General features: G+C 38.8%; 1 protein-coding gene across 4 annotated transcripts in view; it reads left to right on the top strand.

Annotated features, from left to right (window-relative positions):
* magixb (MAGI family member, X-linked b) overlaps nucleotides 1–26,889 on the top strand; it is a 126,193-nt gene that overhangs the window by 38,154 nt on the left and 61,150 nt on the right. For all 4 annotated transcript variants that reach the window (XM_061983256.2, XM_061983246.2, XM_061983237.2 and 1 more), the window contains exons 2-3: nucleotides 6,860–7,149; nucleotides 16,521–16,637. In XM_061983256.2, the coding sequence (XP_061839240.2) occupies nucleotides 6,870–7,149; nucleotides 16,521–16,637 (397 nt within the window). In that variant the 5' untranslated portion in view covers nucleotides 6,860–6,869. The remainder of the gene's footprint in view (nucleotides 1–6,859; nucleotides 7,150–16,520; nucleotides 16,638–26,889) is intronic.

The following is a 26,889-nucleotide window of genomic DNA, read 5'->3' as shown; positions in this document are numbered from 1 at the left end:
TAAATGGGTTGTACTTGTATAGCGCTTTTCTACCTTCAAGGTACTCAAAGCGCTTTGACACTACTTCCACATTTACCCATTCACACACACATTCACACACTGATGGAGGGAGCTGCCATGCAAGGCGCTACCAGCACCCATCAGGAGCAAGATTAGTTTTGGATGATACCTCAACTGTGGGTATCAATCCGATACCAAGTCGTTACAGTATCAAACATTGGTCATATTCAAAGTTCTCATGTGTCCAGGGACATATTGCCTGAGTTTATAAACTTAATATCCATTTTTTTAAAACGAAAGAAGATGTTGTGATGCCAAAAAATATCGACGTAACCATAGTAGTATCGACTAGATACGTGCCCGTACTTGATATCATTACAGTGGATGTTAGGTGTAGATCCACCAATGGTGTTTGTTTACATTTTGATGCCGGTGAGCTACAGTGTGTAGTGAAGCATGTTTAGCTATTCCTCGTCCTACAGGGATGATACTTGTAAGAAACTTACTTTATTTGTCGCCATGGAGGTGAGGATTAGTGATTTCGAAGTAGCTAAAACACTGCAGATTGGGGCTGGATTGATTGATTGATTGAAACTTTTATTAGTCGATTGCACAGTGAAGTACATAGTCCGTACAATTGACCACTAAATGGTAACACCCGAATAAGTTTTTCAACTTGTTTAAGTCGGGGTCCAATTAAATTGATTCATGATACAGATATATACTATTTTCATAATACAGTCATCACACAAGATAATCATCACAGTATAAAAATTGAATTATTTACATTATTTACAATCCGGGGTGTGTGATATGGAGGGAGAGGGGGGTTAAGTTTGGTTGGTATCAACACTTCAGTCATCAACAATTGCATCATCATAGAAATTGACATTGGAACAGTGTAGGTCTGACTTGGTACATATGTACAGCAAGTATTGGACACAGAGAGAGAGATCAGAAATTATAAGAAAAAGTGACTACATTTGATTGTTTACATTTGATTATTTACAATCCGAAGAGCTATGATGAGGAAGGGAGGGTGTTAGTTTAGGGTTGAAGTTGCCTGGAGGTGTTCTTTTAGTGCGGTTTTGAAGGAGGATAGAGATGCCCTTTCTTTTACACCTGTTGGGAGTGCATTCCACATTGATGTGGCATAGAAAGAGAATGAGTTAAGACCTTTGTTAGATCGGAATCTGGGTTCAAGGTGGTTAGTGGAGCTCCCCCTGGTGTTGTGGTTATGGCGGTCATTTACGTTAAGGAAGTAGTTTGACATGTACTTCGCTATCAGGGAGGTGTAGCGGATTTTATAGACAAGGCTCAGTGCATGTTGTTTTACTCTGTCCTCCACCCTGAGCCAGCCCACTTTGGAGAAGTGGGTAGGAGTGAGGTGTGATCTGGGGTGGAGGTCTAGAAGTAATCTGACTAGCTTGTTCTGGGATGTTTGGAGTCTAGATTTGAGGGTTTTGGAGGTGCTAGGGTACCAGGAGGTGCATGCATAATCGAAAAAGGGTTGAACGAGAGTTCCCGCTAGAATCTTCATGGTGCTTTTGTTGACCAGAGAGGAGATTCTATAGAGAAATCTCGTTCGTTGGGTGACCTTTTTGATTACCTTGGTTGCCATTTTATCACAGGAAAGATTAGCCTCTAGAATGGAACCTAGGTAGGTGACCTCACCCTTCCTGGCGATAACAATGTCACCCACTTTTATAGTGAAGTCACTGACTTTCTTAAGGTTGATGTGGGACCCAAACAGGATGGATTCCGTTTTACCCAAGTGTATGGAGAGCTTGTTGTCAGCGAGCCAGGTGCAAATTGTACAGAGTTCAGCACTGGGGATTTTCTCCACCTGTGACTTGTCCTTGCCGGATACCAGCAGGGTCCAGTCATCCGCAAACAAAAACAATTCACAGTCGCATGCTGATGACATGTCGTTTATGTATATTAGGAACAGTAAAGGCCCCAATATACTGCCTTGGGGGACTCCACAGCTTACTGAGAGAGGGGGGGGGGGACACAATGCCGTTCACCTCTACCACCTGTTCCCTCCCCTCCAAGTAAGATTGCATCCAGCTCGATGAGGTTTTATCAAATCCGATTGCTCTGAGCTTATCCAACAGTATAGTGTGGTTAACGGTGTCAAAGGCCTTCTGAAGGTCCAGCATGACCATGCCGCAGTATTTGCCCGCGTCCACCTCATGTTTGATGTGGTCGGTCAGATAGAGAAGGCATGTGTCAGTGGAGTGGTTAGTTCTGAAGCTGGATTGGAATTTGCAAGAACCAAAGTCCCACAAGGTGAAAGAATAGCTGTCGCCATCTCGCTCTGACCTCTGCACTGCTTCTTTTTCTCTCCTCTTCTCTATCTGTATTTCACAGAGCTCATTCGCATTTTCATTTTATGTCTCTTCAAATGTTTTAAATGGAGCAAAGAGAGGAATCTCTGTCACCTTTGTCCATTAAGTAGAACATATAAGCTACTGTATGTCCTTCTGACTCCTCAAATGAACGTAATTCAGCATGCAGGTCCAGAGGGTCAAAGGGTGCCAATGCAAAGGCTTATCTTGGGAAAAAGTACTGGCCTTGTTATCTTTCTAATAGCTGAGGGTCAGCTGAGTCTCACATTTGCCTAAGAGGATTGGAATGTGGATAAGTGATGTATAATTGCTAATCTTCTGGCTAAAACAGAAGTGGAGTTATGTTAATAAGTGAAGAAACTTAATTACACTTCTACACCGAAATAGTCATTCTTAAAATATTGTTCTGCTTGTGTGGGCTTAGGGGGGTTAAAATATGGCCAAAAGGGAACTTAACTCTTGTTTGTGGCACTAAATTCATTTACACCAGTGATTTTGCAGTATGACACACACACACCATTTTGAAATAATTTTGTCTGCACAGGTGCAGCTAATCTTAATCTTTTTCTTATTTTTAAATGTAATTATTTTTTATAGCACATTAAAAAACAACTCCAGTTGACCAAACTGCTGTATAGACATGAAATACATTCAAAAATAGTGCAAAACAGTGTCAAATGTATACATTGTAACACAGCAGGATGAATACAATTGTTAAAAGTGTGGCTTGGCATTGTTGGCATGATCCCAAGATGCAGAGAAGGCAGGTGGTGTGTGAGTAGAAAGTCCCTTTAGTACAGTGCTCCTCAATTATTTTCTGTTCACCCCTCTAAGTATACCTCTGCATAACATTGTATCCTTATTAACATTAAAGAAAAAAAAGAAATATAGATTAACTTACAACAAAGAACAACGTTAACATAGTTATTTAGTCTATAAGAGAAAAGATTTAAAGTGCATCATGTTGCCTGAAAAAAAATCCTATAAAACACTTTAACTAACAAAACAAAAATGAATAAAACAATTTGTGCTGATTTTTTTTTCTATCAAATTGAGGAAGATTACAGTTTTTTCCATTTGCTTACACAAAATTTTACAAACTGTGTGTCTTTTTTCAAAACATATACAAACTTTTCCAAACACCACATTACATTTTTTCTTAGTTTCTAGATTATTTGTAAAATGACACACTTCTGTCAAAACATATGCCCATTCATCAAAATAAAGCAAGCATTTGTAAAATTGCAGTTTTATTTTTATCTCACTCACACAGACTTCAAATGATAAGACACTATTGGAGTGAGTTACCCAGAACAGTGATAAATACAAAACACATTTATAAAAAACCCTATTTTACTTTAAGAAATCACATGTTTGGGGCATTTTGCTCGACCTTTTTAGCATATGCATCATCCAAAGCAATCGTAATTTTGGTAACACTTTAGTATGGGGAACATATTCTAAGTAACAAAGACTTAATTTAGAGTTATTTGGTTAGGGTTAGGGTTAGGGTTAGAGGGTTAGGGTTAGGGGTAGGGGTAGGGTTAGGGTTATAATAAGGCCATGCAGAATAAGACATTAATAAATACTTACGGTAATAATGACTAATTAAGAGCCAATATGTTACTAATTTGCATGTTAATAAGCAACTAATTAATGGTGAATATGTTCCCCATACTAAAGTGTTACCGTATTTTTTTTACTTTGAAGTGGGCCTTTATGTAAGGACCTAAAGAGAATGTAAAAATATCCTGTAATCTTTTCAAGAACTGCTCAACAATGATGCTTGCAAACTGAAACTTTGTTTTTTTTTAACCATAGTCAGGTAAAGTAACATATCACAGTTGTCAACAATGACATGCAGTACAAATTAAAATCTGAGACACATAAAAAGGTTAGAAAAAAAATCTGGAGATAAATAAAAATGACAGCATAGAGTATACGCTACATGTGCAGACTTCGGCAACAGCAACTCTATGAACGAACATACTCAAAAGCCTCAGTTACTGATTCTAACCATCACCTGCCCGTCTTGCTGGATCAGGCCATAGTATCTCATCCACATCACATGTGCAAGATGGGAAGGTGTGTGTAAAGCATTGTGTGTAATATTTCGCAAAAACTCTGAATCAGGGTCTATTCCTAATATAGTTGTTTCCATTTGCTTACACACAATTTTACTAACGGTGTGTCTTTTTTCAAAAGGATTTACACACTTTTCCAAACACCACATTGAATTTTGTTAATTCCTAGATTATTTGCAAAATGATACACATCGGTCAAAACATATGCCCATTCATCAAAATAAAGCAAGCATTTGTAAAAATGTTGTTTAATTGTCATCTCACTCACACAGACTTCAAATGATAAGACACTATTGGAGTGAGTTACCCAGAACAGTGATAAATACAAAACACATTTGTAAAAAACCCTATTTTACTATAAGAAATCACATGTTTGGGGCATTTTGCTCGACCTTTTTAGCATATGTGATGAATGATTACTGTAACATGACAAAATATATTGGCAAATCCATAGCAATCGTCATTGTTTATTTCGAAGTGGGCCTATACGTAAGGACCTAAAGAGAAAGTAAAAATATCCTGCAATCTTTTCAAGAACTGCTCAACAATGATGCTGCAAACTGAAACTATTTATTTTTACCAGAGTCAGGTAAAGTAACATATCACAGATAGTCAACAATGATAGGCAGTACAAATTAAAATCTGAGACAAATAAAAAGCTTTGAAAAAAAATCTGGAGATAAAAATTTCAAATGGAAAAAACTGTATAGCTATAGCACCCACTTGAAAGCTGTATTTTGAATTTGTCACCTGTGTGTCTTTACACCTGGTGGATGTGATTATCCAATGTGTTCAATTGTGTGGTCATTGGCAAGCCAGCCCTTTGGATTGACCAGGAAGTAACTTCACAATCCTTATCTTTGTGTAAGGTGTAAAGATGTGTGTATCACAATCGTAGTGTGTGTGCAAGATGTGTGTATCACAATCCTCATATGTGTGCAAGATGGGAAGGTATGTGTAAAGCATTGTGTGTAATATTTCGTAAAAACTGTGAAGCAGAGTCTATACCTAATATTAGGCAAATCTGCACAGTGGTTTTGCTTACTGTGTGTAGACTTTTGTTAACTGTGTGAACATTTCAAATTTAGTGTGTAAGCAATTGGAAAAAACTGAAATGTCTACAATGAGCACGTTTTGTAGGGAACAGCTTTTCGAAGCGGGGTTTAAAGAATGATAGTGCATGATACTGATAAAACATGCCCCCCCCCCGCTCCATTATTTGATAAGAACTGCTTTAGTAGGCACCAAGAAATAAAACATAACAATTAAGAGCACGGAGGTGGGAAGAGCTGTCAACTACAGGTGAAAATGCAAAAGAACAACTGTTAGCAGAAGCAAAGTTACACTTGCAGTAACTAACTGAGGTGTGTATTTAGCAATGTACCAAAACTGTCTGAAACGTGGCGATGGCACGTAAAGCTTTCACATGGTGAGTGTCCTAATCACCAAACGGAGGCAGGTGTGTCAATTAGCGCTCCACACTGGCTGTGATGAGGCAGGGGAACCGCACAGGAAGTGGAAAAACAGGGAGGAGGGAGCGCTGACACTGAAACTAACACAAAACACTGGGAAATATACAAAGGTAAAACAGTCGTGAACGATCATAACAAAAATACTAGAATAAAAACGGCATCTTAAAAGAAGTGTGAAAAAAATTACACTTACAAACACAAAAATAATGAAATATATTAACAAAATAAGAAATTCTACGGTATCTATACGGAAATTTTACGGTATTCTCTGGAAATATCTATGAATCTACAGTAACCTAACTGGTCTGCCCATTGTCCTCCTTAAGCATATTACCAGACTACCTCTTTGGTAGTGCGTTTTCTATGCTTTCTTGTGTACAGCCACACTGTCACACTTCCCTGTGTGGCAAGGTGACACAGGAGTGCCGTCTGTTCTCTCCGGACATCACAGCTGTCACATCACTGTCAGCTTAAAGAAATCCTGTCAGCAACTTTCTCCGTGTTTACTCTTGCCGCTGTTTAGTATTTGCTCTCCTCACCTTAGCTGTGGAAAAAAAATGAAGAAAAACATTGCATTTGTTGGAATGCAAATGTATTTATTTTCGATGTGTTTTTAACTCCCCACAATCTTTCTGGTCAGCTTTTTCCCATGTAATCTGGGGTGTGTATGAAAGTGCATGAACTGCCGTGTGTTGTCATGTAAACACAACGTCAAGCCTGCAGCACACATGAGGGATAGATAGTGTCCGTGTGCCAGTCATTGTTCTGGTGTTTGTTTGTGTTAAAAACACAGGTAAAGACCAAATTCCCATATTCCTTTTTGAGTACCAAGTAATCATTTGAGATTCAAAGTGATCAGCTAACAAAGGTGCAGCATCTTGACACTTTTTTTCTTTTTAACCGGATCACACTTTACGCTCAACTTCAATCTGTGTTTCCTATTTCTTTGCAGCTCATTTGCCATGTCTAAGACGGCGGCAAAAAAGCAGCATTGGCGTTCCAAGATGCAGGACACCTTTGTCCCCTTGATAGGCTCATCTGGGGATCTCGGCATCGCCATTGGAGGAGGAGCAGATTATGGAGAGTTTCCTTTTGTCACAGTGGCTCCCGGGGATGCAATCACAGTGGGCGACATCATTCTGGAGATTGGGGGAACACCCGTATTGGGCATGACTTTAGGAGATGTACGAGGTGTCCTCAACTCCTGCCCACACCCTGTCCGCATCAAAACAGTATCACCAGGTATGACTCAGCAAATTGTCAATTCAATGCGCCAAACAAACGCACAATACAGCAGTTTGCATTCATTTGAATAAAATGTTTCAATTTTCTGATAACACATATAGGCTGGATTTATATGTGATCCAGTTCTGCTCATGTATTATTGTTCAGATATACACCATGGCAGTTTGAACATTGAAAAATATAACCCAGATCAGATCATCAATCATGTGGGTACAAAATCAGATTAGACATATACCATCTGCATCAAAATACCCAATTTTCCTCAAAGCCGCACTCACAAAAGTTTAGAAGAAAAACATTTTTTTCCCAGGAATTTGCCGAACCGGACTATAAGCTGCAGATACATTGTGAAATTAGTTAATTGCACATAATTTTTAAAAATATTTATTTGCGGCCCATTTGCTACCTTGAAAACGGCTGATCCAACAAAACACAAGTCATTGTCATGGACCCAATAGCTGCGGAAGCTAGCTCTACAATCAGCTAAACAGACTCAATAACTCCACAGTGACATTTTGGTAAATTTACAGGACAATTTGTGAAACTGAAACAATACAAAAAGAATGCCATTTTAAGTTAATAATACTAACACACACACTTATAAACGTGTTAGCATATTAGCTAATGCTAACGATGTTAGCTTGATTACATTACGATAGCACTTACAAATGTGCATGAAAACACCACTATCAAACATGTGAGACTTAGGTAAGTTTGAATTGTTTTAGTTATATTGTAAAACTTACAAACTTTGCTTGGAGTGATGAATGAAGAACCTCACTCAAGGCACTAAACAGGATGAAATACTCTAAGCTTTAAAAACAAACAGCAAGGTTTTAAAATCAATTCTAAGATGAACAGGGAGCCAGTGCAAAGTCTCAAGAATTGGGGTTATATGCTGGCGTTTCCTGGCCCCTGTTAAAAGTCGTGCTGCCGCGTTCTGGACTAACTGCAATCGGGAGAGAGCTTTTTGGCTAATGCCAGCATAAAGTGCATTGCAGTAGTCCAGGCCACTTGAAATAAAAGCATGTACGACTTGTTCAAAAAGGTTAAAAGATAAAAACGGTTTTACCTTTGCTAAAAGACGAAGATGATAAAAACACGATTTTAAAACGCCATTGACTTGTTTGTCAAGTTTAAAATCGCTGTCTGTAGTGACGCCAAGGCTGGTGACTTTGGGACGCACATAATTTTGCAATGGTCCCAAGTCAGTGAATGCCGCACCAAAAACTAAAATTTCCGTTTTTCCCTTTCATTATTAAAACATTCTGGGCTAACCAAGCCTTGACGTCGCATAGACAGTTGAGAAGGAGTGTCAGGGGGCCGTGGCCTTTTGAAATCGGCATATGAATTTGGCAGTCGTCTGCATAAAAGTGATAAGACACTCCATGCCTCTTAAAAATCTCTCCAATCGGGAGGAGATATAGAGCGAACAGGATAGGGCCTAGAATAGATCCCTGAAGGACACCACAATAAAGCGGAGCAGAAGAAGAGGTGGCATCCCCCAGCCTGACAGAGAAGGACCTCTCTGACAGGTAGGATCTGAACCACTCTAATGCAGTCCCCCTGACACCCACACAGTCTCTTAGGCGGTCTAAAAGAATTGTGTGGTCAACTGTGTCGAAGGCAGCTGTAAGATCTAAAAGCACTAAAATGGCAGAGCTGCCAGAATCAGACATTAGAAAAGCAAATCATTAAAAACCTTTAAAAGTGCAGATTCAGTACTATGCAAAGCTTTGTATCCAGACTGAAATGGATCTAAAGTGCTATTCTCATCTAAAAAAGGCTGCAGTTACGTCAAAACACATTTCTCCAAAATTTTTGACACAAAAGGTCATTTAGAAATGGGCCGAAAATTTGACAAACTTGTAGGATCAAGACCTGCTTTTTTTTATCAAAGGCTCAACAACAGCTCCTTTACAAAAAGAGGGCACACTGCCAGAAATCAAGCTGTTGATGATGTCCCTAACAGACAAGTCAATAGAGTCCCAGACTTCTTTAAAAAAGTGAGGGGGAACTGGGTCTGTGGGACAGGACAAGGGTTTTAGTTTGTCAACTATTCCTGTAAGCTCAGGCATCGGCATAGGCTCAAACTGACAAAACACAGCCGAGCACTGAGTGCCCACATTGAAACTCAATGGAGAAGGAGAACAATTTTCCCGACTTGTAGCAACCTTGTCGTTAAAAAAGGAGATACATTTTGACAAGTTTCACTTGTCATCTCCAGTGAAGTGGCTGGGTTCGGATTAAGAACATAATTTATAGATTTAAAAAGAACACGTGGCTTGCTGACACTATTAAATCGATGTAATCGATGCCTGGGCCCCCAAAAAACACCACAATTTTAATATGTAACAGGCCGAATGTCCTTGGCCGGAGTTACATCGACTCATTCTGCTTCAATATGGTGCAGACGAGCAGTGATGTATGCTCCAACTGCTTCGCAAAGTCGGCTACATGGTTGTTCATGTTTCTGATGATTTATTTCTTTATTCAATGAATATCATCCACTTCTACTCTTCAGCACTGTCCTCCACACTAACTTTCTTCGGTGCCATGGTTGGAAAAACATGGTTTTGTCGATCTGTAACTATAAACTAAACAGCGTGTTTTGGTCAGATCTTACAGGTTAACATTTACTATGGCAACTAACTAGTGGGGAGGCACGTAACACCAAGCTTAACAATTAGATCTTGAAAAACTCATAAACCGGGGAACTCGTATTCCAAGGTACCCCTGTATCATAGGCGCTGATCCCGTGGGTGCTTCGGGGCTCGAGCACCCACGGACAATGCCGAGCACCCACGTGGGATTGATGGCAACTTTCAATCCATTAATTCCATCCATCCATTTTCTACCGCTTATTCCCTTTGGGGTCGCGGGGGGCGCTGGAGCCTATCTCAGCTACAATCGGGCGGGAGGCGGGGTACACCCTGGACAAGTCGCCACCTCATCGCAGGGCCAACACAGATAAACAGACAACATTCACACTCACATCCACACACTAGGGCCAATTTAGTGTTGCCAATCAACCTATCCCCAGGTGCATGACTTTGGAAGTGGGAGGAAGCCGGAGTACCCGGAGGGAACCCACGCAGTCACGGAGAGAACATGCAAACTCCACACAGAAAGATCCCGAGCCCGGGATTGAACCCAAGACTACTCAGGACCTTTGTATTGTGAGGCAGACGCACTAACCCCTCTTCCACTGTGCTGCCCAATCCATTAATTATTTATGAAAAATAAGTCTTGTTGTTGTTAATTTTGTGGCGGGTTTGATCCGGTTTACATAATAAATAAGTCACAAATCATACAGCCTATATTTCACAAAGCCTAACCAAGATTTCATTGTGCCCGACAACGAACTAATGACACAGTCAATTTGACTTTAAACACAATGAACATGAGCGAATGAAGGGCATACTTAGTCAAAAGCCATACATGTCACACTAAAGGTGGCAGTATGAACAATGCCAACACTGTCATAAACATATGCCATATAGTGAAACCATACTAAACAACAACGACAAACACATTTTGGAAGAATATTTGCACGGCAACACAACATAAACCCTACAGAACAAATTCCCAGAATTCCCTGCAGCACCAACTCTTTCGGGACGCTACAATATAAACAAACGCCATTGGTGGAGCTACACCTAACATCCACTGTGATGATACCACGTACAATAGCGTATCTAGTCGATACTACTATCCAATCCAATCCAATCCACTTTATTTATATAGCACATTTAAACAACAAAATGTTTCCAAAGTGCTGCACAACAATATTAAACACAATTAAAAACAATATAAAATAAATATCATTAAAAACAATTTCAAAAGGGTAAAACCAATTAAAACAGTAAATAGAAATCAAAATTTTAAAAACACAAAGGACAACAGAGGACCACACAACTCACGTAGTGTTAAACGCCAGAGAATAAAAGTGGGTCTTAAGACGAGACTTAAAACACTCCACTGTGGGAGCAGTTCGAACATGGAGGAGCAGAGTGTTCCAGAGCTTAGGGCCGAACACAGAGAAGGCCCTGTCTCCCCTGGTTTTAAGTCTCGTCTTGGACACCACGAGCTGGAGCTGGCTCTCGGACCTCAGAGCGCGCGCAGGATTGTAAGTTTGGATGAGGTCCGAGATATACTGAGGTGCCAGTCCATGTAAAGCTTTAAAAACAAACAGCAAGGTTTTAAAATCAATTCTAAAATGAACAGGGAGCCAGTGCAAACCCTCAAGGATTGATTACTATGATTACATCGATATTTTTTAGCCTCACAAAATCTTCTTTCGTTTTTTTAAATGTATATTATGTTTTTAAACTCAGGAAATATGTCCCTGGACACACAAGGACTTTGAATATGACCAATGTATGATCCTGTAACTACTTGGTATCGGATTGATACCCAAATTTGTGGTATCATCCAAAACTAATGTAAAGTATCAAACAACAGAAGAATAAGTGATTATTACATTTTAACAGAAGTGTAGATAGAACATGTTGAAACAGATAATAACCAGATATTAACAGTAAATGAACAAGTAGATTAATAATTCATTTTCTACCACTTGTCCTTAATAATGTTGACAAAATAATAGAATGATAAATGACACGATATGTTACTGCATACGTCAGCAGCTAAATTAGGAGCCTTTGTTTGTTTACCTACTACTAAAAGACAAGTTGTCTAGTATGTTCAGTATTTTATTTAAGGACTAAATTGCAATAATAAACATATGTTTAATGTATTGTAAGATTGTTTTGTTAAAATAAAGCCAATAATGACATTTTTTGTGGTCCCCTTTATTTAGAAAAGTATCGAAAAGTATCGAAAAGTACCGAAAAGTACCGAAATACTTTTGGTACCAGTACCAAAATATTGGTATCTGGACAACTTTAATACACACACACCGAGCACCCACTGGCAGAAATGTAGATCGGCGCCTATGCTCTGTATAGTATAATAAATACATCAGAAATGAGGTATAAAGACCTGCAGTGTAATTCCAGCCTTTGTTTTCAATGCCCTTTACTTTCCTACTCTTGATTGAGTTTCTCTTCATTGCACTTGCTTCACTACACCCAAGCAATCACTCCGGTGTCCAATTTATCATCCACAACAATGTGGCTCAAACACGCCACAGCTCTCCTGCAGCCACCCCCACCTCAACTCTCACAAACCAGATCTGCTTGCTGTAGCATTCAGATGTTGATCTGCACTCGTCGATTAGTGTGGATATGTCAAGGCGATCTTGTCAGGCGCTGCGTGGGGAGGAGATCAGAATCTAATGACACATGACAAGAGTGTGGCCATATAGTTGTCCGTCAATTGCCGGGGGACCTTGATGTTAAGAACACGGGGCAGGGATAACGGATGTCTTGGTTGGTTCGGAGCAGAGTAATATGTCAGTCGAGTGTCACCTGACCACGGTTCCCCATGGCCTTGCCTTCTTGATTGATAGCTGATTTGGCCACGGCGGTGTAAGTGGGGACCTCTGCTCCTGGTCCCACTGCCACTGGTGAATCCATATTATTTGAGAAGCCTCCCCCGTCAGAGTGAATGCATGTTACCTTGACTGTGATGGATGAGCTGATGCACCCAGTCGCAGTACAACACCTCCTCTTCCTACCATGTCATCTCCTGCTGTTCACGCCTTGAAATTAAGCCCACATCTTAATACTAATTGAGCCATTGTTTAGTAATGGAGCGCTCTCATTCGGAATATTGGTGTAGCATCCGTCTTAACATCCCCAGGTGTCACCCTTCTGCACCAACCAACCACATAAATATGCACGCAGTGATAAAGTAGAGCAGTTCATAGCAAAAAACCCATAACTATTTGCTTGAGTAAATCCTTGATGTTGGCAGGAATTAAAAAAGGTTACTCTGTAATAATAAAAAAAAGGGCGGTGGGGATGTATAATGTTGAAATGCTGCACTATATTTTGTTTTATTGGGTGGTGAATATGCTGCCCAGGGGAAGGGGTGTAGGTCATTGCTTGATGAGCATTCAACACAGCTTATTTACGCACAAACAATGATAATTAGTAAAGCAGTAATTGCTATAATACATGACAAATAGACATATTTATAGCTTATTAATGCCATTCTTTATGATAAACTGGTGTATATATGCACACATTTGAATTACAGTATACAGATAATGGAACTTTCTAACGATGAACCTGAATTCCTGCTAAATAAGAAATACTGTATTTTACTTTGAGTAAGACACTACACTTTAGACCAGGGGTCTCCAACTTTCATCACTTTTAAAGCTACTTAGACAAAAAGAAAATAGAATTTGTGATTTATTTATATGACTGGTAACTTTTGAATTGTACTTCATTTACAAAGCTGATCTCCACTCACAGTGAAGTGGTGTGTTTATGCATATGTTTATGTGGTAATTTGTATTTGTATTTGTTAAATAACAAAGGTTTGCGTGTATTAAAACAAGTGCTAACTTTATAGTGCACACAGAGCTGATCTTCTAAGCTCGTGCGCAGAGAACAATTGTGCAAAATAGAGAGCGCAATCCATTCAGCGTGTCTGTCCTAAATCCCAGTGATTTATCAAGGCTAAAACTGTGCTTCTCTATTTAGCATGTTTAAAATGTGCATGCAGACCTACACGGTTACACACAAGTGACTGTGAGAAAGGAGGCGAATGCGCTGCAAAGACAAACAATTAAGAGAAGATATCTTTGTGTGTGTGTGCATGTCAGCATGTTTGAGTTGCCAAATGAAAATATTAGTCATATCGTCTATTTAGCAATATTATTTTATAATTTTATAGCTGCTGGATGATTGAAGGGGGTTATTAAAACAAATTATTTTTTAAATGCAGTTTGTTTTTTCATATGGGAAATATGTTATTAAAAACTTCTTGCAATATGCATTTTCTTGTGGTTGAATCATTCCAGACGCACCATCCCATTACTGCAGCGCTTTCCAGAGTGCACTTTTAGCATGCTAAAAAAGTTTATGTTGTCTAGATCAGGGGTTCTTTACCTTTTTGACCTCAGGGCCAAACTTTTCCACTCAAATACTGTATTAACACTGAATTAGTAATCACGCTCTTGATTTTATTCATATTCAATAAATTCATATAACCGGTACACAGTTTAACAGGATGAACATTGTAAAATAATTCCAAAGCATGTTTTAATCATAAAAATTATTATCAAGGCTTATGTAAGGCTGATTGCAAAAATAAATACTTATCAAATATACTGTAAAAGAAGGGAGTCATAAAAACTGATGAAAAATATATGTACATACAATTACGAGGTGCTAAAATAAATTAATTCTTACTAAATAAATAATAAAACATAATATTATGTATGTTTGTTGGATAAACTGTCAACAAAAATTGGATTTAATGAAAAATTTTATATAATTAAAATACAGTTTCCCCACTTTTTTCACCAGTTAAGAAACTTCTCTATGACTTTAGCTCCAGACTTCTTATATTTGTTTGATATTGACCCCAAAGGGGACAAGCTGTAGAAAATGGATGGATGGATGGATGGATTGTCATTAATGCCACAAGTGGTAGAAAAGTGACTTACAGGCAAGTACCGCTGCGGCCCATACAGATATTTTTTGGCGACCGTCTCAACACTGGTCTAGATCACGCTTCATTATAGCTTATAAAAAGTTGCTATATTTTATATTTGTATGCTGCATGTCAATAACATGACGAAACACCACAGGTGGTATTTAAGATGCAATTTATGTGGAGGGAATTGAGTGTCTATATCAGGGGTGTCAAACTCATTTTAGATCGGGGTCCACATGGAGAAAAATCTACTCCCAAGTGGGCCGGACTGGTAAAATCACGGCACGATAACTTAAAAGTAAAGACAACTTCAGATTGTTTTCTTTGTTTAAAAATAGAACAAGCACATTCTGAAATAATACAAATCATAATGTTGTTGTTTTGTTTTTTTACAATTACCTGTTGCGGTTAGTAGTATATATACTTTATTTGTCGTTATTTATATTTTCTGAATAAATTATGTGATCATGTTCATCAGTCAACTCATGGGTGGTAATTTTCAATTATATCAAGATTAAAAAAATGATATCAAAATCAAATTACATTATGTTATTTATGCAGTTTGATCATTTTCCTCGACTGATGTACTAACATCATGTGGTTTATTTTGTACATATGTAGCATCATCTACAAAGATACAAATAAATGCTATTGGGTCATCCAGTGAACACATTTAGAACAGTTGTTTTTTTCCTAAAAAAATGTCAGGGTAATTTTTTTTAACTCATCCCGCAGGCCGGATAAAACCTGTTTGCGGGCCTGATTCGGCCCTCGGGCCGTACGTCTGACACCCCTGGTCTATATAGTGACAGCCGGTATACACGGAACATCCTCATTTAAATAGGGCGGTGTGCACCACTTGTTATCAATTTTACACGCCGTCTTTTTGAGGGTCACCCACAACACGCCCACTAATCTTACACTCAATTTTATAGTTTGCACATGTTTTTTAGCTTGTGGTGATTTGGATCTTTGTAGATCAGGCCCATTTTGTCTCAATTGAACAGTTATAAGAATACCAAGAGTTTAGGAAAATATTAATTAGTGAGCGGCCCCAAATCAGGTGTTCAGCTACCTCTTAGATAAGCAACAAACAAGCACAAGTGCATTCACCTTTTTAACACGACTGCCATATGCAGCCACTGCACGTATGTACAGTATATACAGTACAGTATGCAGATGACTTTCTCGACGACTAAACCTATACCACTCTGACATTTCTTTTAATAGCTCAGAGCATTGAGTCTGCCACCTTTGCGAGCAGACGGCATAGCCTACAGGGGAATCGTCGAATGGTCGTCTGTCAGAGTGGCAGGCCAGTGATGTGCTCAGTCCATCAATAACAGCAAGTGGCCTGTCAACAGAAACTGTAAAGCACTTGAGATGATATTAAGAGATCAGAAAGATGAAAGCCAGCCCAGGTGATTGGCTCTACCTCTCCGGCAGGAAACCTCACTTGTTAAGTCTGGTGCAATTAACATCAGGAGATTGTTTTGTATGCATGAGGGAGCTGAGAAAAAATGCATGCGATACTCAGGTGTGATGCGAGTTGATAGCGAGAGATTGGCATATGTGAATATCAAATTGTAGCCAGTAAATTGATCAATCAACACAGCCGAGGTTAAAGATTGGAATTTATTTCCGTCTCATCTGTCCAAAATTTTGATGAGATGCAAATAAATCCTATCGCAAACATGCAAATCATCACTCTTGTTATTTGCTTATTCTTTATGTGTGCCTTTTTGTGCTGCCTCCTCTCGTTTTCATGCTTGTTTTCTGTGCCCTTCCCTCAGGCGCCACATTGTGCAAGGATCTCAGGTTGTATCTCAGTAAGTGCTTCACGCCCGGCTCAGTGGACAGCCAACTTCAGCAGGTCATCCGAGAAAACCTTTACCTCCGAGGTGTACCTTGTAAGTCCACATTTATGCTCCTCATCCTCCTCGTTGCATCTCTTTATATACAGCGCCTTTTATTCAAGCCCTCTTTCAACCAAGCAGTTGAATTACTTAAGCTTGCTACTGAATCCCGAGTGTCTTTAAAACAGCCATTCTTACCGTTCCACCTTTGCCCTTTTTCAGCCACAACATAATGCCTCTCCTCAATTCCACTGAACACTTCCACTGACATAAGCAGACTATCAGGCGCCCATGTATTTTAAACACATTGATTAAAATGTCAGTATATTTACCGGTATATTTTATTGCCCTATGGGGGGCCAGTTACAGCACACAAGCCCAATCAAGCAAAGCCTTTTTTTAACCTCGTTTGTTATGATGCATTAGCGACATTGTAGCTTATCTATGGAACCTATTGTTCAAAGATAAACATGCTACGTATAATACTATATTTTTACAGTGATGTACATCGTAATTTCAATTAGGGAAGCAGACATTATAATAACATGTAGCCTGCATTATAGCTTTATGCCATTGAATGGTGATAAAAGAAAGCAAATACAGTACTCCCTCAACTTACAAGCTTAATTGGTTCTGTGACAGAGCTCTTAACTCTAAACACTGGTATCTGAAATCAACATCTCCCATTCAAACAAATAGAAATTAATTTAATTGGTGTTTGCCCCCCCCCCCCCCACAAAATAGCCGTCTTTAAACACTCATTTTAAAAACAAAAACAACCTTTTAGATAAAACATATTGTATACAAACAATACAATAAAATGTACTATGCACAACTACTGTAGTAGTTTTGTGAAATAATTTAATAATATTGTACAGCATGGTCAAATACACCATCAGCAGCTTTTCCATGTTTTCATAGATACATGTTAGCTATTTAGATATTATTTTAACATTGTTGGCTGGTGTTAGAGTCATTCTGAATTGCTTTGTGAAGTTGGTCACTCGCTTAGTTATGTTTTTGATGATTTATTTCTTTAAGTCAATGCAAATCATCTACTTCTTCTTCTCAGCACTGTCCTTCACACTCACTTACTTCATTTCCATAGTTGGAAAACAAAGTTATGTCGATATCTAGCTATAAGCTAATGCTAGCGAGTAAGAACAAATGTTTTGGTCGGATCTTACAGGGTTCATTGTGGCATTTGCTGTGCCAACTAATGGCAGGGATGCTTCTAACTCAAATTTTAGCTTGCAACTTAAAGCATAACAATTAGTCGTGAGACAGCTCTTATATCAACACACTCATAAGTCGGGGCACTCTTAAGTTAAGGTATCAATTTGTACAAACCTTTGAGACACTTTGATTTCGAACACTGAAGTTGCTTTTTCCCTGATATCTTCTCTGGTCAGACTCTGGCTCTTACATGTACGTTTGGATGCTAAGTCTTCTGCTGATGATATTTCAAATTAGGGCTGCAATAATTAATCGATTAATCTCCGGCAGTTGGTATTTCTCTTTTAGTTTAATAATGCACATAAAAAGTGCAATTTCAATGTTGATGACTTGCATTTATTAGAACAAAAGAATAAGTGTTTTGGCAAGCACAATCGTTATTCATTTAAACTATTTCCCCGACTACACGATTAATCGAACAAACTAATCAGTTACTAAAATAATTGATGGCTGCAGCCCTATTTTCAATAACAAAAAGTAGCTTAAAATTCTGATTTATTTAATTTTTCATTATCTTGCAAGAAGCGTGCCTCGAATGTCTGATGGGGCTGAGAAGCAGCCTCAGTCAGCTGCGGGAGGGCGAAGCGTGGAGGGGTTCATTTGCATCTAAAATGACCGCCCCACAAATTACTTGTTTTTAAGAGACAGTGGCTTTCAGATGGTCTGTAAAGCAACATTTTAGCAAAATTTTCACCAAAGCATTATCATTACATATTATGCAGACCACAGGTGTGAACTCAAGACTTGGGTGCCACATCTGGCCCGCCACAATATTTTATGTGGCCCTCGAAATCTTGGAAATAATAAGACAAAGGGCCAAGCCCAATACACCTATCGCTCTACTTTTTTAGCCCTATCCCTACATTTTGCGTGTTCCCGTCAGGGTAGTGGTGTTCCAATGCATGTAGGGGTAGTGGACATAACGAGGGCTTGGCGTATGAATCTAACTCTTCAAAGTGAGGGGATTTCAGATGATGACTCGCTCAGGTAAAGCCAGAGAAGATTTCCCAATTTCTACATACCTTATATAATATATTACACGTTAGTTTGTAACGTTAGTTTGTAATGTTAGCCAGCTAGCCACGCTAGCTAACATTAGGCTAAAGTACTTACGATTGTGAAAACATTAGTGTTCCATACCTTAAAAAATTCACAAGAGACAACAGTCATAGATGGCGACTTCTTCTCCGGGTAGTTCTTCGTTTACTCATCAACCGGAGCATGACGAATGATTAAAAAAAAAACGATCTTAGCCGTTAACTTCATTGCTGCCCGGTTTGTTGTGTACGAGTGGGCCTAGGGTTGTACATTACATTGCTACTAATAAAATAATGCGGTACTAAATCATTAAAAAATGTACTAATGCCTTAGGGAGAAAAAAAATCATGTACATATGCTGCAGTGCGGCGGTGACATTGCTGAGCTGAATACAAAAAAGTGAAATCACAGCCTCAAGTCAGAGATCAGATCAGATCAGATAGGTCTTTATTGTCATTGCACAAGTACAAACCCCGTTTCCATATGAGTTGGGAAATTGTGTTAGATGTAAATATAAACGGAATACAATGATTTGCAAATAACTTTCAACCCATATTCAGTTGAATATGCTACAAAGACAACATATTTGATGTTCAAACTGATGAACATTTTTTTTTTGCAAATAATCATTAACTTTAGAATTTGATGCCAGCAACACGTGACAAAGAAGTTAAGAAAGGTGGCAATAAATACTGATAAAGTTGAGGAATGCTCATCAAACACTTATTTGGAACATCCCACAGGTGAACATGCAAATTGGGAACAGGTGGATGCCATGATTGCATATAAAAGTAGATTCCATGAAATGCTCAGTCATTTACAAACAAGGATGGGGCGAGGGTCACCACTTTGTCAACAAATGCGTGAGCAAATTGTTGAACAGTTTAACAAAAACCTTTCTCAAACAGCTGTTGCAAGGAATTTAGAGATTTCACCATCTACGGTCCGTAATATCATCAAAGGGTTCAGAGAATCTGGTGAAATCACTGCACGTAAGCAGCTAAGACCGTGACCTTCGATCCCTCAGGCTGTACTGCATCAACAAGCGACATCAGTGTGTAAAGGATATCACCACATGGGCTCAGGAACACTTCAGAAACCCACTGTCAGTAACTACAGTTGGTCGCTACATCTGTAAGTTCAAGTTAAAACTCTACTTTGCAAGGCGAAAACCGTTTATCAACAACACCCAGAAACATCGTCGGCTTCGCTGGGCCTGAGCTCATCTAAGATGGACTGATACAAAGTGGAAAAGTGTTCTGTGGTCTGACGAGTCCACATTTCAAATTGTTTTTGGAAACTGTGGACCTCGTGTCCTCCGGACCAAAGAGGAAAAGAACCATCCGCATTGTTATAGGTGCAAAGTTGAAAAGCCAGCATCTGTGATGGTATGGGGGTGTATTAGTGCCCAAGACATGGGTAACTTACACATCTGTGAAGGCACCATTAATGCTGAAAGGTACATACAGGTTTTGGAGCAACATATGTTGCCATCCAAGCGACGTTACCATGGACGCCCCTGCTTATTTCAGCAAGACAATGCCAAGCCACGTGTTACATCAACGTGGCTTCATAGTAAAAGAGTGCGGGTACTAGACTGGCCTGCCTGTAGTCTAGACCTGTCTCCCATTGAAAATGCGTGGCGCATTACGAAGCCTAAAATACCACAACGGAGACCCCTGGACTGTTGAACAACTTAAGCTGTACATCAAGCAAGAATGGGAAAGAATTCCACCTGAGAAGCTTAAAAAACGTGTCTCCTCAGTTCCCAAACGTTTACTGAGTGTTGTTAAAAGGAAAGGCGATGTAACACAATGGTGAACATGCCCTTTCCCAACTACTTTGGCACGTGTTGCAGCCATGAAATTCTAAGTTAATTACTATTTGCAAAAAAAAAATAAAGTTTATGAGTTTGAACATCAAATATCTTGTCTTTGTAGTGCATTCAATTGAATATGGGTTGAAAAGGATTTGCAAATCATTGTATTCCGTTTATATTTACATCTAACACAATTTCCCAACTCATATGGAAACAGGGTTTGTACAACGAAACTTTGTTGTCAGTCTTTTTAACCCTTGGATGCACAACCTACCAATACTTACACTCTTCCATGAGTGGGGCCAAAAATGACCACAATTAAAATCAATGCGTTTTGCTATAAATTGGGTTGCTATTTATGCAACTGTCCAAAGATAGGTGTGCCAAGCTTGTGGCATCGTATTCAAAAAGACTTGAGGCTGTGATTGCCGCTAAAAGTGCATCAACAAAATATTGAGCAACGGGTCTGAATTTTTTTTATTTTTAATACATTTGCAAAAATGTCTGCATTTGTTTTTTTCTGTCAAGATGGGGTGCTGAGTGTACATTAATGAGAAATAAAATTAACTGTTTTTGATTTTAGCAAATGGCTGCACTGAAAGAAAGACTGAAACATTTTAAGGGGTCTGAATACTTTTCGACAATAACTGCAATGTGGCTTATGAGGATGGAGACCACAAGGAAGTGTGTTGAGTGTAAATTGGAATCATAATATGACCCCTAATTTGAATATGTCTCAAGATCATGCAAACAAACACAAGCAACCAAGTTTTCAAAAATGTAAATTAGAAATACTCTTCTATAAACAGTGCTCATTCTACTAGTAAATGTTGTAACCTACAGCCTTTATGTGTACATCACCACACATTGTGCCAACTAAAAGAAGATGAGATAGACTCATCATATACAAAATTAAGATATTAAAGGGGAACGGCACTTTTTTCAGAATTTTTTTCAGAATCATTTACAATCTCTATTTGAGACAAGAACACGTTTTTCTTTTTTTTATGCATTCTTTTTTGTAATATACGGCAAGTACGAAGTGGCTAACAATGTAGCTAATGGGAGTCATCTACTTTTTTTATTGTGCCTATAAAGTCCTCTAAAAACATCCAAAACCCACCAACAATATTCTATTTACATGTTGTACCCTGTATAGTAACCAAGTATTAGCAATACGGTTACTATAAGTCAGTGGCGGGCCGTGCATTTCCCACCTAGCCCTTCAGTGATGTCCGACTTCAATGATTACCTCTCAAAATACCATAATCTATGTCCCCACATGACCATTGCTGGAGAAATACTATACAGAAACACATTTACGCCTTTAACAGTGTACAAACCGGGTTCTTTTCTGGCGCATTTAAAAATTAATAAACCCGCATCAGCAATTCAAATTGTCAAACTTAAAAATTTAAATTGCAAAAAACATATTAAACGTGAAAAAATAAAGAAATCAAATATTTGAACTTACAATTTGTAGCACCCATTCGACGCCGTATAAGCCAGTGGTGCCGCTCGTTGTGTGGCGGGCATTTCCCCATTTCATCGCCGGGACAGCTGAGCTAGTTTCCGGGGTTGGCCGACATGGTCTCACAATATGTAGTTTCTCTTTAAATATCGTTCTTGAAAATGGCCTTGCAAATATATGTGTTGTCTTGTCTAATCATAAAAGATGCAGACGAGGCGTGTTGGCTGGGTTCTTAAAGTTTACTCCACAGCGTGCTCATCAATAACATCCAGCTGCTGGCATGTGTACATTCAAAAACCTAAACGGGGCTAATGCGCATGCTCTTCACTACTGTGGCATACTGGGTAATGGAGTTCTTATGTTACGTAGCTCATAACATCACAATATATATCTGCCTTAGGCCAGCTAGAAGGCCTTACTCACAACAACTCGTGTAATGATTGGCTATCGCAATTATCTATCAACTGTATGTGCCCGTTCGCTTACAGTGCACAGACGTTGTGGATTCTGAATGTCCCGGGCAGATTTGGTACAGCATGGCAGCATAAGCTAGCTGAATTCTGATAGTATAAAAACTCTATAACCTAAAAACAACAGCGATGGAAGGAGCGTAATATGACATGAAGAGAATATGAATACTTTTAGATATTTAGGAAAAGTAAATAAAAAAATACTTGTATCTTTAATTCTGATCATGATTTCTGGTTATGTTAGGCCAGCAGAGAAGGCCTTGCTGGCGCTGACGGCACACCACTGCTATGAGTTCTAAACTACTTTTAGCGGCGCTATGATCATAGAGAGGTAAGTAGTTTATGCAGTAATATTGCCATACTGAGCCGGTGAGCTGCTGCATCGCCTACGAGTTGGTGAAAGTTAATTCTAGATTATAAATCATGTCTCTCACTTATATAGTAGAAGGTTGTGTTTATAAACCGAGAAGTTGGTCAACTTTGGAGCTAGGAGATTGCAAGAAAGACACAAAAAGACGCTTGTTTGTGCCCACCTTTTTTTTTTGATTGTTTTACCCGCGTGAAGATTCTGATCAATTCTTTATCTAAAATAAAGTATGAACATACAATCAGTCGGCATCCTAGCGAGAGCAGACAGATTGTTTTATTATTTTCATAGTTTGCATTTCTTGTTCAGCAGAGCAATACCGGTACTTGCTGGATCTACTCATCACTCAGCTTCTAAAAGTTGTCGATCACCCTCCATATACTCAGGCTTAAAAATACAAGTTTTTGGAACATCCGTTGTCCCAAAGTATATAGTCGTTGTTGGGGCTCATGAAGTCTGCCATGGTTAGTAGTAGTTGTTGTTACTGTTGAAATAAATAGCCAACATTGTGTTGCATCTGTTAACTGAATGCGCCGCCGTATACTTAAAATGTGTGAAGAAAATAGGTGAATAGTATATCTTATTATGAATGTGCCGGATACTACATTACACATATACTTAGTGTGCATATAAAATGTCTGTGGAGGTTTTTTTAGAGTACTTTATAGGTGCAATTGAGCGAATTCTATTAACTGCATTGTTAGCCACCTCGTACTTGCCGTATATTACAAATAACTAAAAAAAAAAAAAAGAAATTTGTATGTGTTCTTGTCTCACATAAGGATTATGAATGATAGGCAAAATTCCCAAAAAAGTGCACTTCCTCTATAAGATAAACTGATGCTAAAATACATTAATTTCTGTGGCGACAGTTTATATTTTCACCAAACTGAGTTTATTCTCAGAGGCTGTCTCCCCATTTCAGGCTTCACCCTGCAGCGCTCCAGGCTGTGACTTTTTTGGTCAGATGATTGTAAAGCTGCATGAACTATCTTGTGTATAAGCCCCCTGAGAGAGAGGGCGTGCATGCAGTTTAATTTTGATGCTCATAAATGAAATCATGTACAATGGCAGCCAAAGGCAGCTATTTGAAGTACATCTGTTGCTATCTTAATCTCCTCTAATGTATGACGTCACTGAGAACGGCCAGAGGACATAACAGCAGAGTTGGGTTTTATCTCATTTTTTCCACATTTAGCTTGCCAGCCTGCACCTGTTTTGTTCCTCCTGTTTAAGTGGACAAGACAGAACAACTAGTGTGTCAGTAGTCTTAACCTTTCTGTGGTAGCGTAGAGTATCTGATAATCCTCGGCGTCAGAACAGGAAGTAGGTCATGTGAAGCAGTCCCCTACACGACGCATCATCTCTGCTGACGTACAACACACTCTCTTCTTACTTTGTAAACACATTACGATGAGGCAACATATTAGGAAGGACTAAACAAAGGCTGGGCCCTCCTCCATACGCTGACTCTTCACCTCTGAATGCTTTCCTTTAGTGACAAGGCGGCAGGCTGAGCTCCCGAGTATGTAATCCTCTGATCTGTTGAGATGACACTGTAAGATTCTGTTGTTGCATACTCCCCTGATCTTGAGACACCTTGGAAACTTTCACGTCTTGTTGTAGAGCGCTCATAATGATGTAAAATGGACTTAGTTTTTCCCTGAGGATGCTGCTGGGCCTGATGTGCTGAAGAGGATTCATCACTGGCTCATTGTGGCCCCCTTCAGGACCTTATGTATGTTCTTCCTATTTTAGTACATGTTTAATTCTGTGTTTTTCTTAGACAGTGGACTGGACTACGTGGCTTTTTAGGAAAAATAAATACATCGAGGCTTCAGTAATGAGATTCTTCAAAGGATGTTTTTTTCCCCCTAAAACGGTGGTTGTATACCTTTGTGCTATTTTTAAAGAGCATCTCGTTTCTTGAAAGCTTGTCATGACACAATGTTCTTTGATGTCAGAGCTGCCATCGTTACAAAGTCTCTGTAGAGATATCTGTCCATAAAAATGGAAATGAATGATAGATTCGAGTAAATACATAGTAAACTATCAATAATCGAGGGGGAATTAAAATAAAAACACATGTCTGATAATGGGCTGTCTGCACTCTAATGTGCATCATGATATTGATGGATACAGGGAGGATGTTTACTGACAAGATACAGGGGGGTATTTTTTTTTGTATTTTGTAGCGTCCCGGAAGAGTTAGTGCTGCAAAGGATTCTGGGTATTTGTTCTGTTGTGTTTATGTTGTGTTATGGTGCGGATGTTCTCCCGAAATGTGTTTGTCATTCTTGTTTGGTGTGGATTCACAGTGTGGCGTATATTTCTAACAGTGTTAAAGTTTTTTATACTGGCACCCTCAGTGTAACCTGTATCTCTGTTGATGAAGTATGCGTTGCATTCGCTCGCGTGTGCGTACAGAAGCCGCACATATCTTGTGACTGGGTCTGAACGATGTTAGAATGGATGAAAAGCGGATGTGATGATAGCTCGTAGAGTACGTTAAAGGTTAATGTGTTCAACCTTGGCCCGCGGCTTTGTTCAGTTTAAAATTTTGGCCCACTCTGTATTTGAGTTTGACACCCCTGGTTTAGATAGTTTTTTTGTTAACATGAACATGATTTTAAAGGTGTTTAATAAACATGTCAAAGTGACAGTGTGCAACTTTCCTTGAATTAAAATTTATCAACAAATAAATAAATAAAAATTCTATAATTTTTACAATGTCTAATTATATCGAATAAAAATTGTTTGTCGGCTCGTGGAAATAGTCTGGAATTAATGGCTGTCACTCACAACTGTTTTGTGCATACATACATTCCCGGAACTCGTCTATATACACAAAAGTAGTCCAAGAGAAGCAACTAAAATGTTGTTGTTGTTCTGATAGAATATTAAGTTAGCGCCCTCTAGGCACCCACTTAAAGAACCCACTGTTGGTGTGACGTCATCGACAGAACTTGAGCCCATTTCCCAGGAGAGACCGTTTGGATAAAGTCATATAAAACTATTATTTTGATTAATCAATTGCATGTATTTGTCACCCTCAATGATTACTTCAAAACTGATATACAACCCCTGGAAAATATTATGATATCACCAGTCTTGAAGGGTGTTCATTTAGTTGTTTAATTGTGTAGAAAAAAAAGCAGATAATAGACATGACACACAACTATAGTCATTCCAAATGTCAACTTTCCAGCTTTAAGAAACACTAAAATAAATCAAGAATATAAATTGTGGTGGTCAGTTAGTTTAAATTTTAGATCAAACTGTGTGAACAACTTATAGATTCACTCAATTCTGAGCAAACAAATGATGGAATCATAAAAAACAAACAAACAAAAATTACAACACAACACGACTAGTACTTATTTGCACCTTCTCTGGCTTTTATAACAGCTTGCAGTCTTCTATGCATGGACTTAACAAGTGACAAGCAGTACTCTTCATCAATCTTGCTGCAACTTTCTCTGCTTGCTGTTGTCAGATCAGCTTTGTAGTTTGGAGTCTTTTCATGGACCATTTTCTTCAATTTCTACCACAGATTTTAAACTGGATTGAGATCCAGACTATTTGCAGGCAATGATATTGACAGTATGTTTATTTCTTCAAGGAAAGGCTTCAGTTGTTGCTCTATGACAAGATGCATTAACATCTTGAAAATGATATCATCATCCCCAAACATCCTTTCAATTGAACCTTCCATGTTGTTTGTACTTGGTCCAGTTTTTATTCACAGCTGACTGTGAACAATCAACATCGTTTGCAACATTGCGTGATGATTTACCTTCTTGAAGAAGTTTGATAATCCCCTCCTTTGTTTAAATTAACATCTCTTGCGTTGGACCCCTGATTCATATAAATCAACCTGGTGCAACAGCCCTCCAAGGTGTGAA

Source organism: Nerophis lumbriciformis, linkage group LG01, assembly GCF_033978685.3.
Source record: "Nerophis lumbriciformis linkage group LG01, RoL_Nlum_v2.1, whole genome shotgun sequence".
Taxonomy (NCBI): Eukaryota; Metazoa; Chordata; class Actinopteri; order Syngnathiformes; family Syngnathidae; genus Nerophis; species Nerophis lumbriciformis.
The sequence above is the reverse complement of the archived record's forward strand: the minus strand, read 5'-3'. Positions and strand labels throughout refer to the sequence as shown.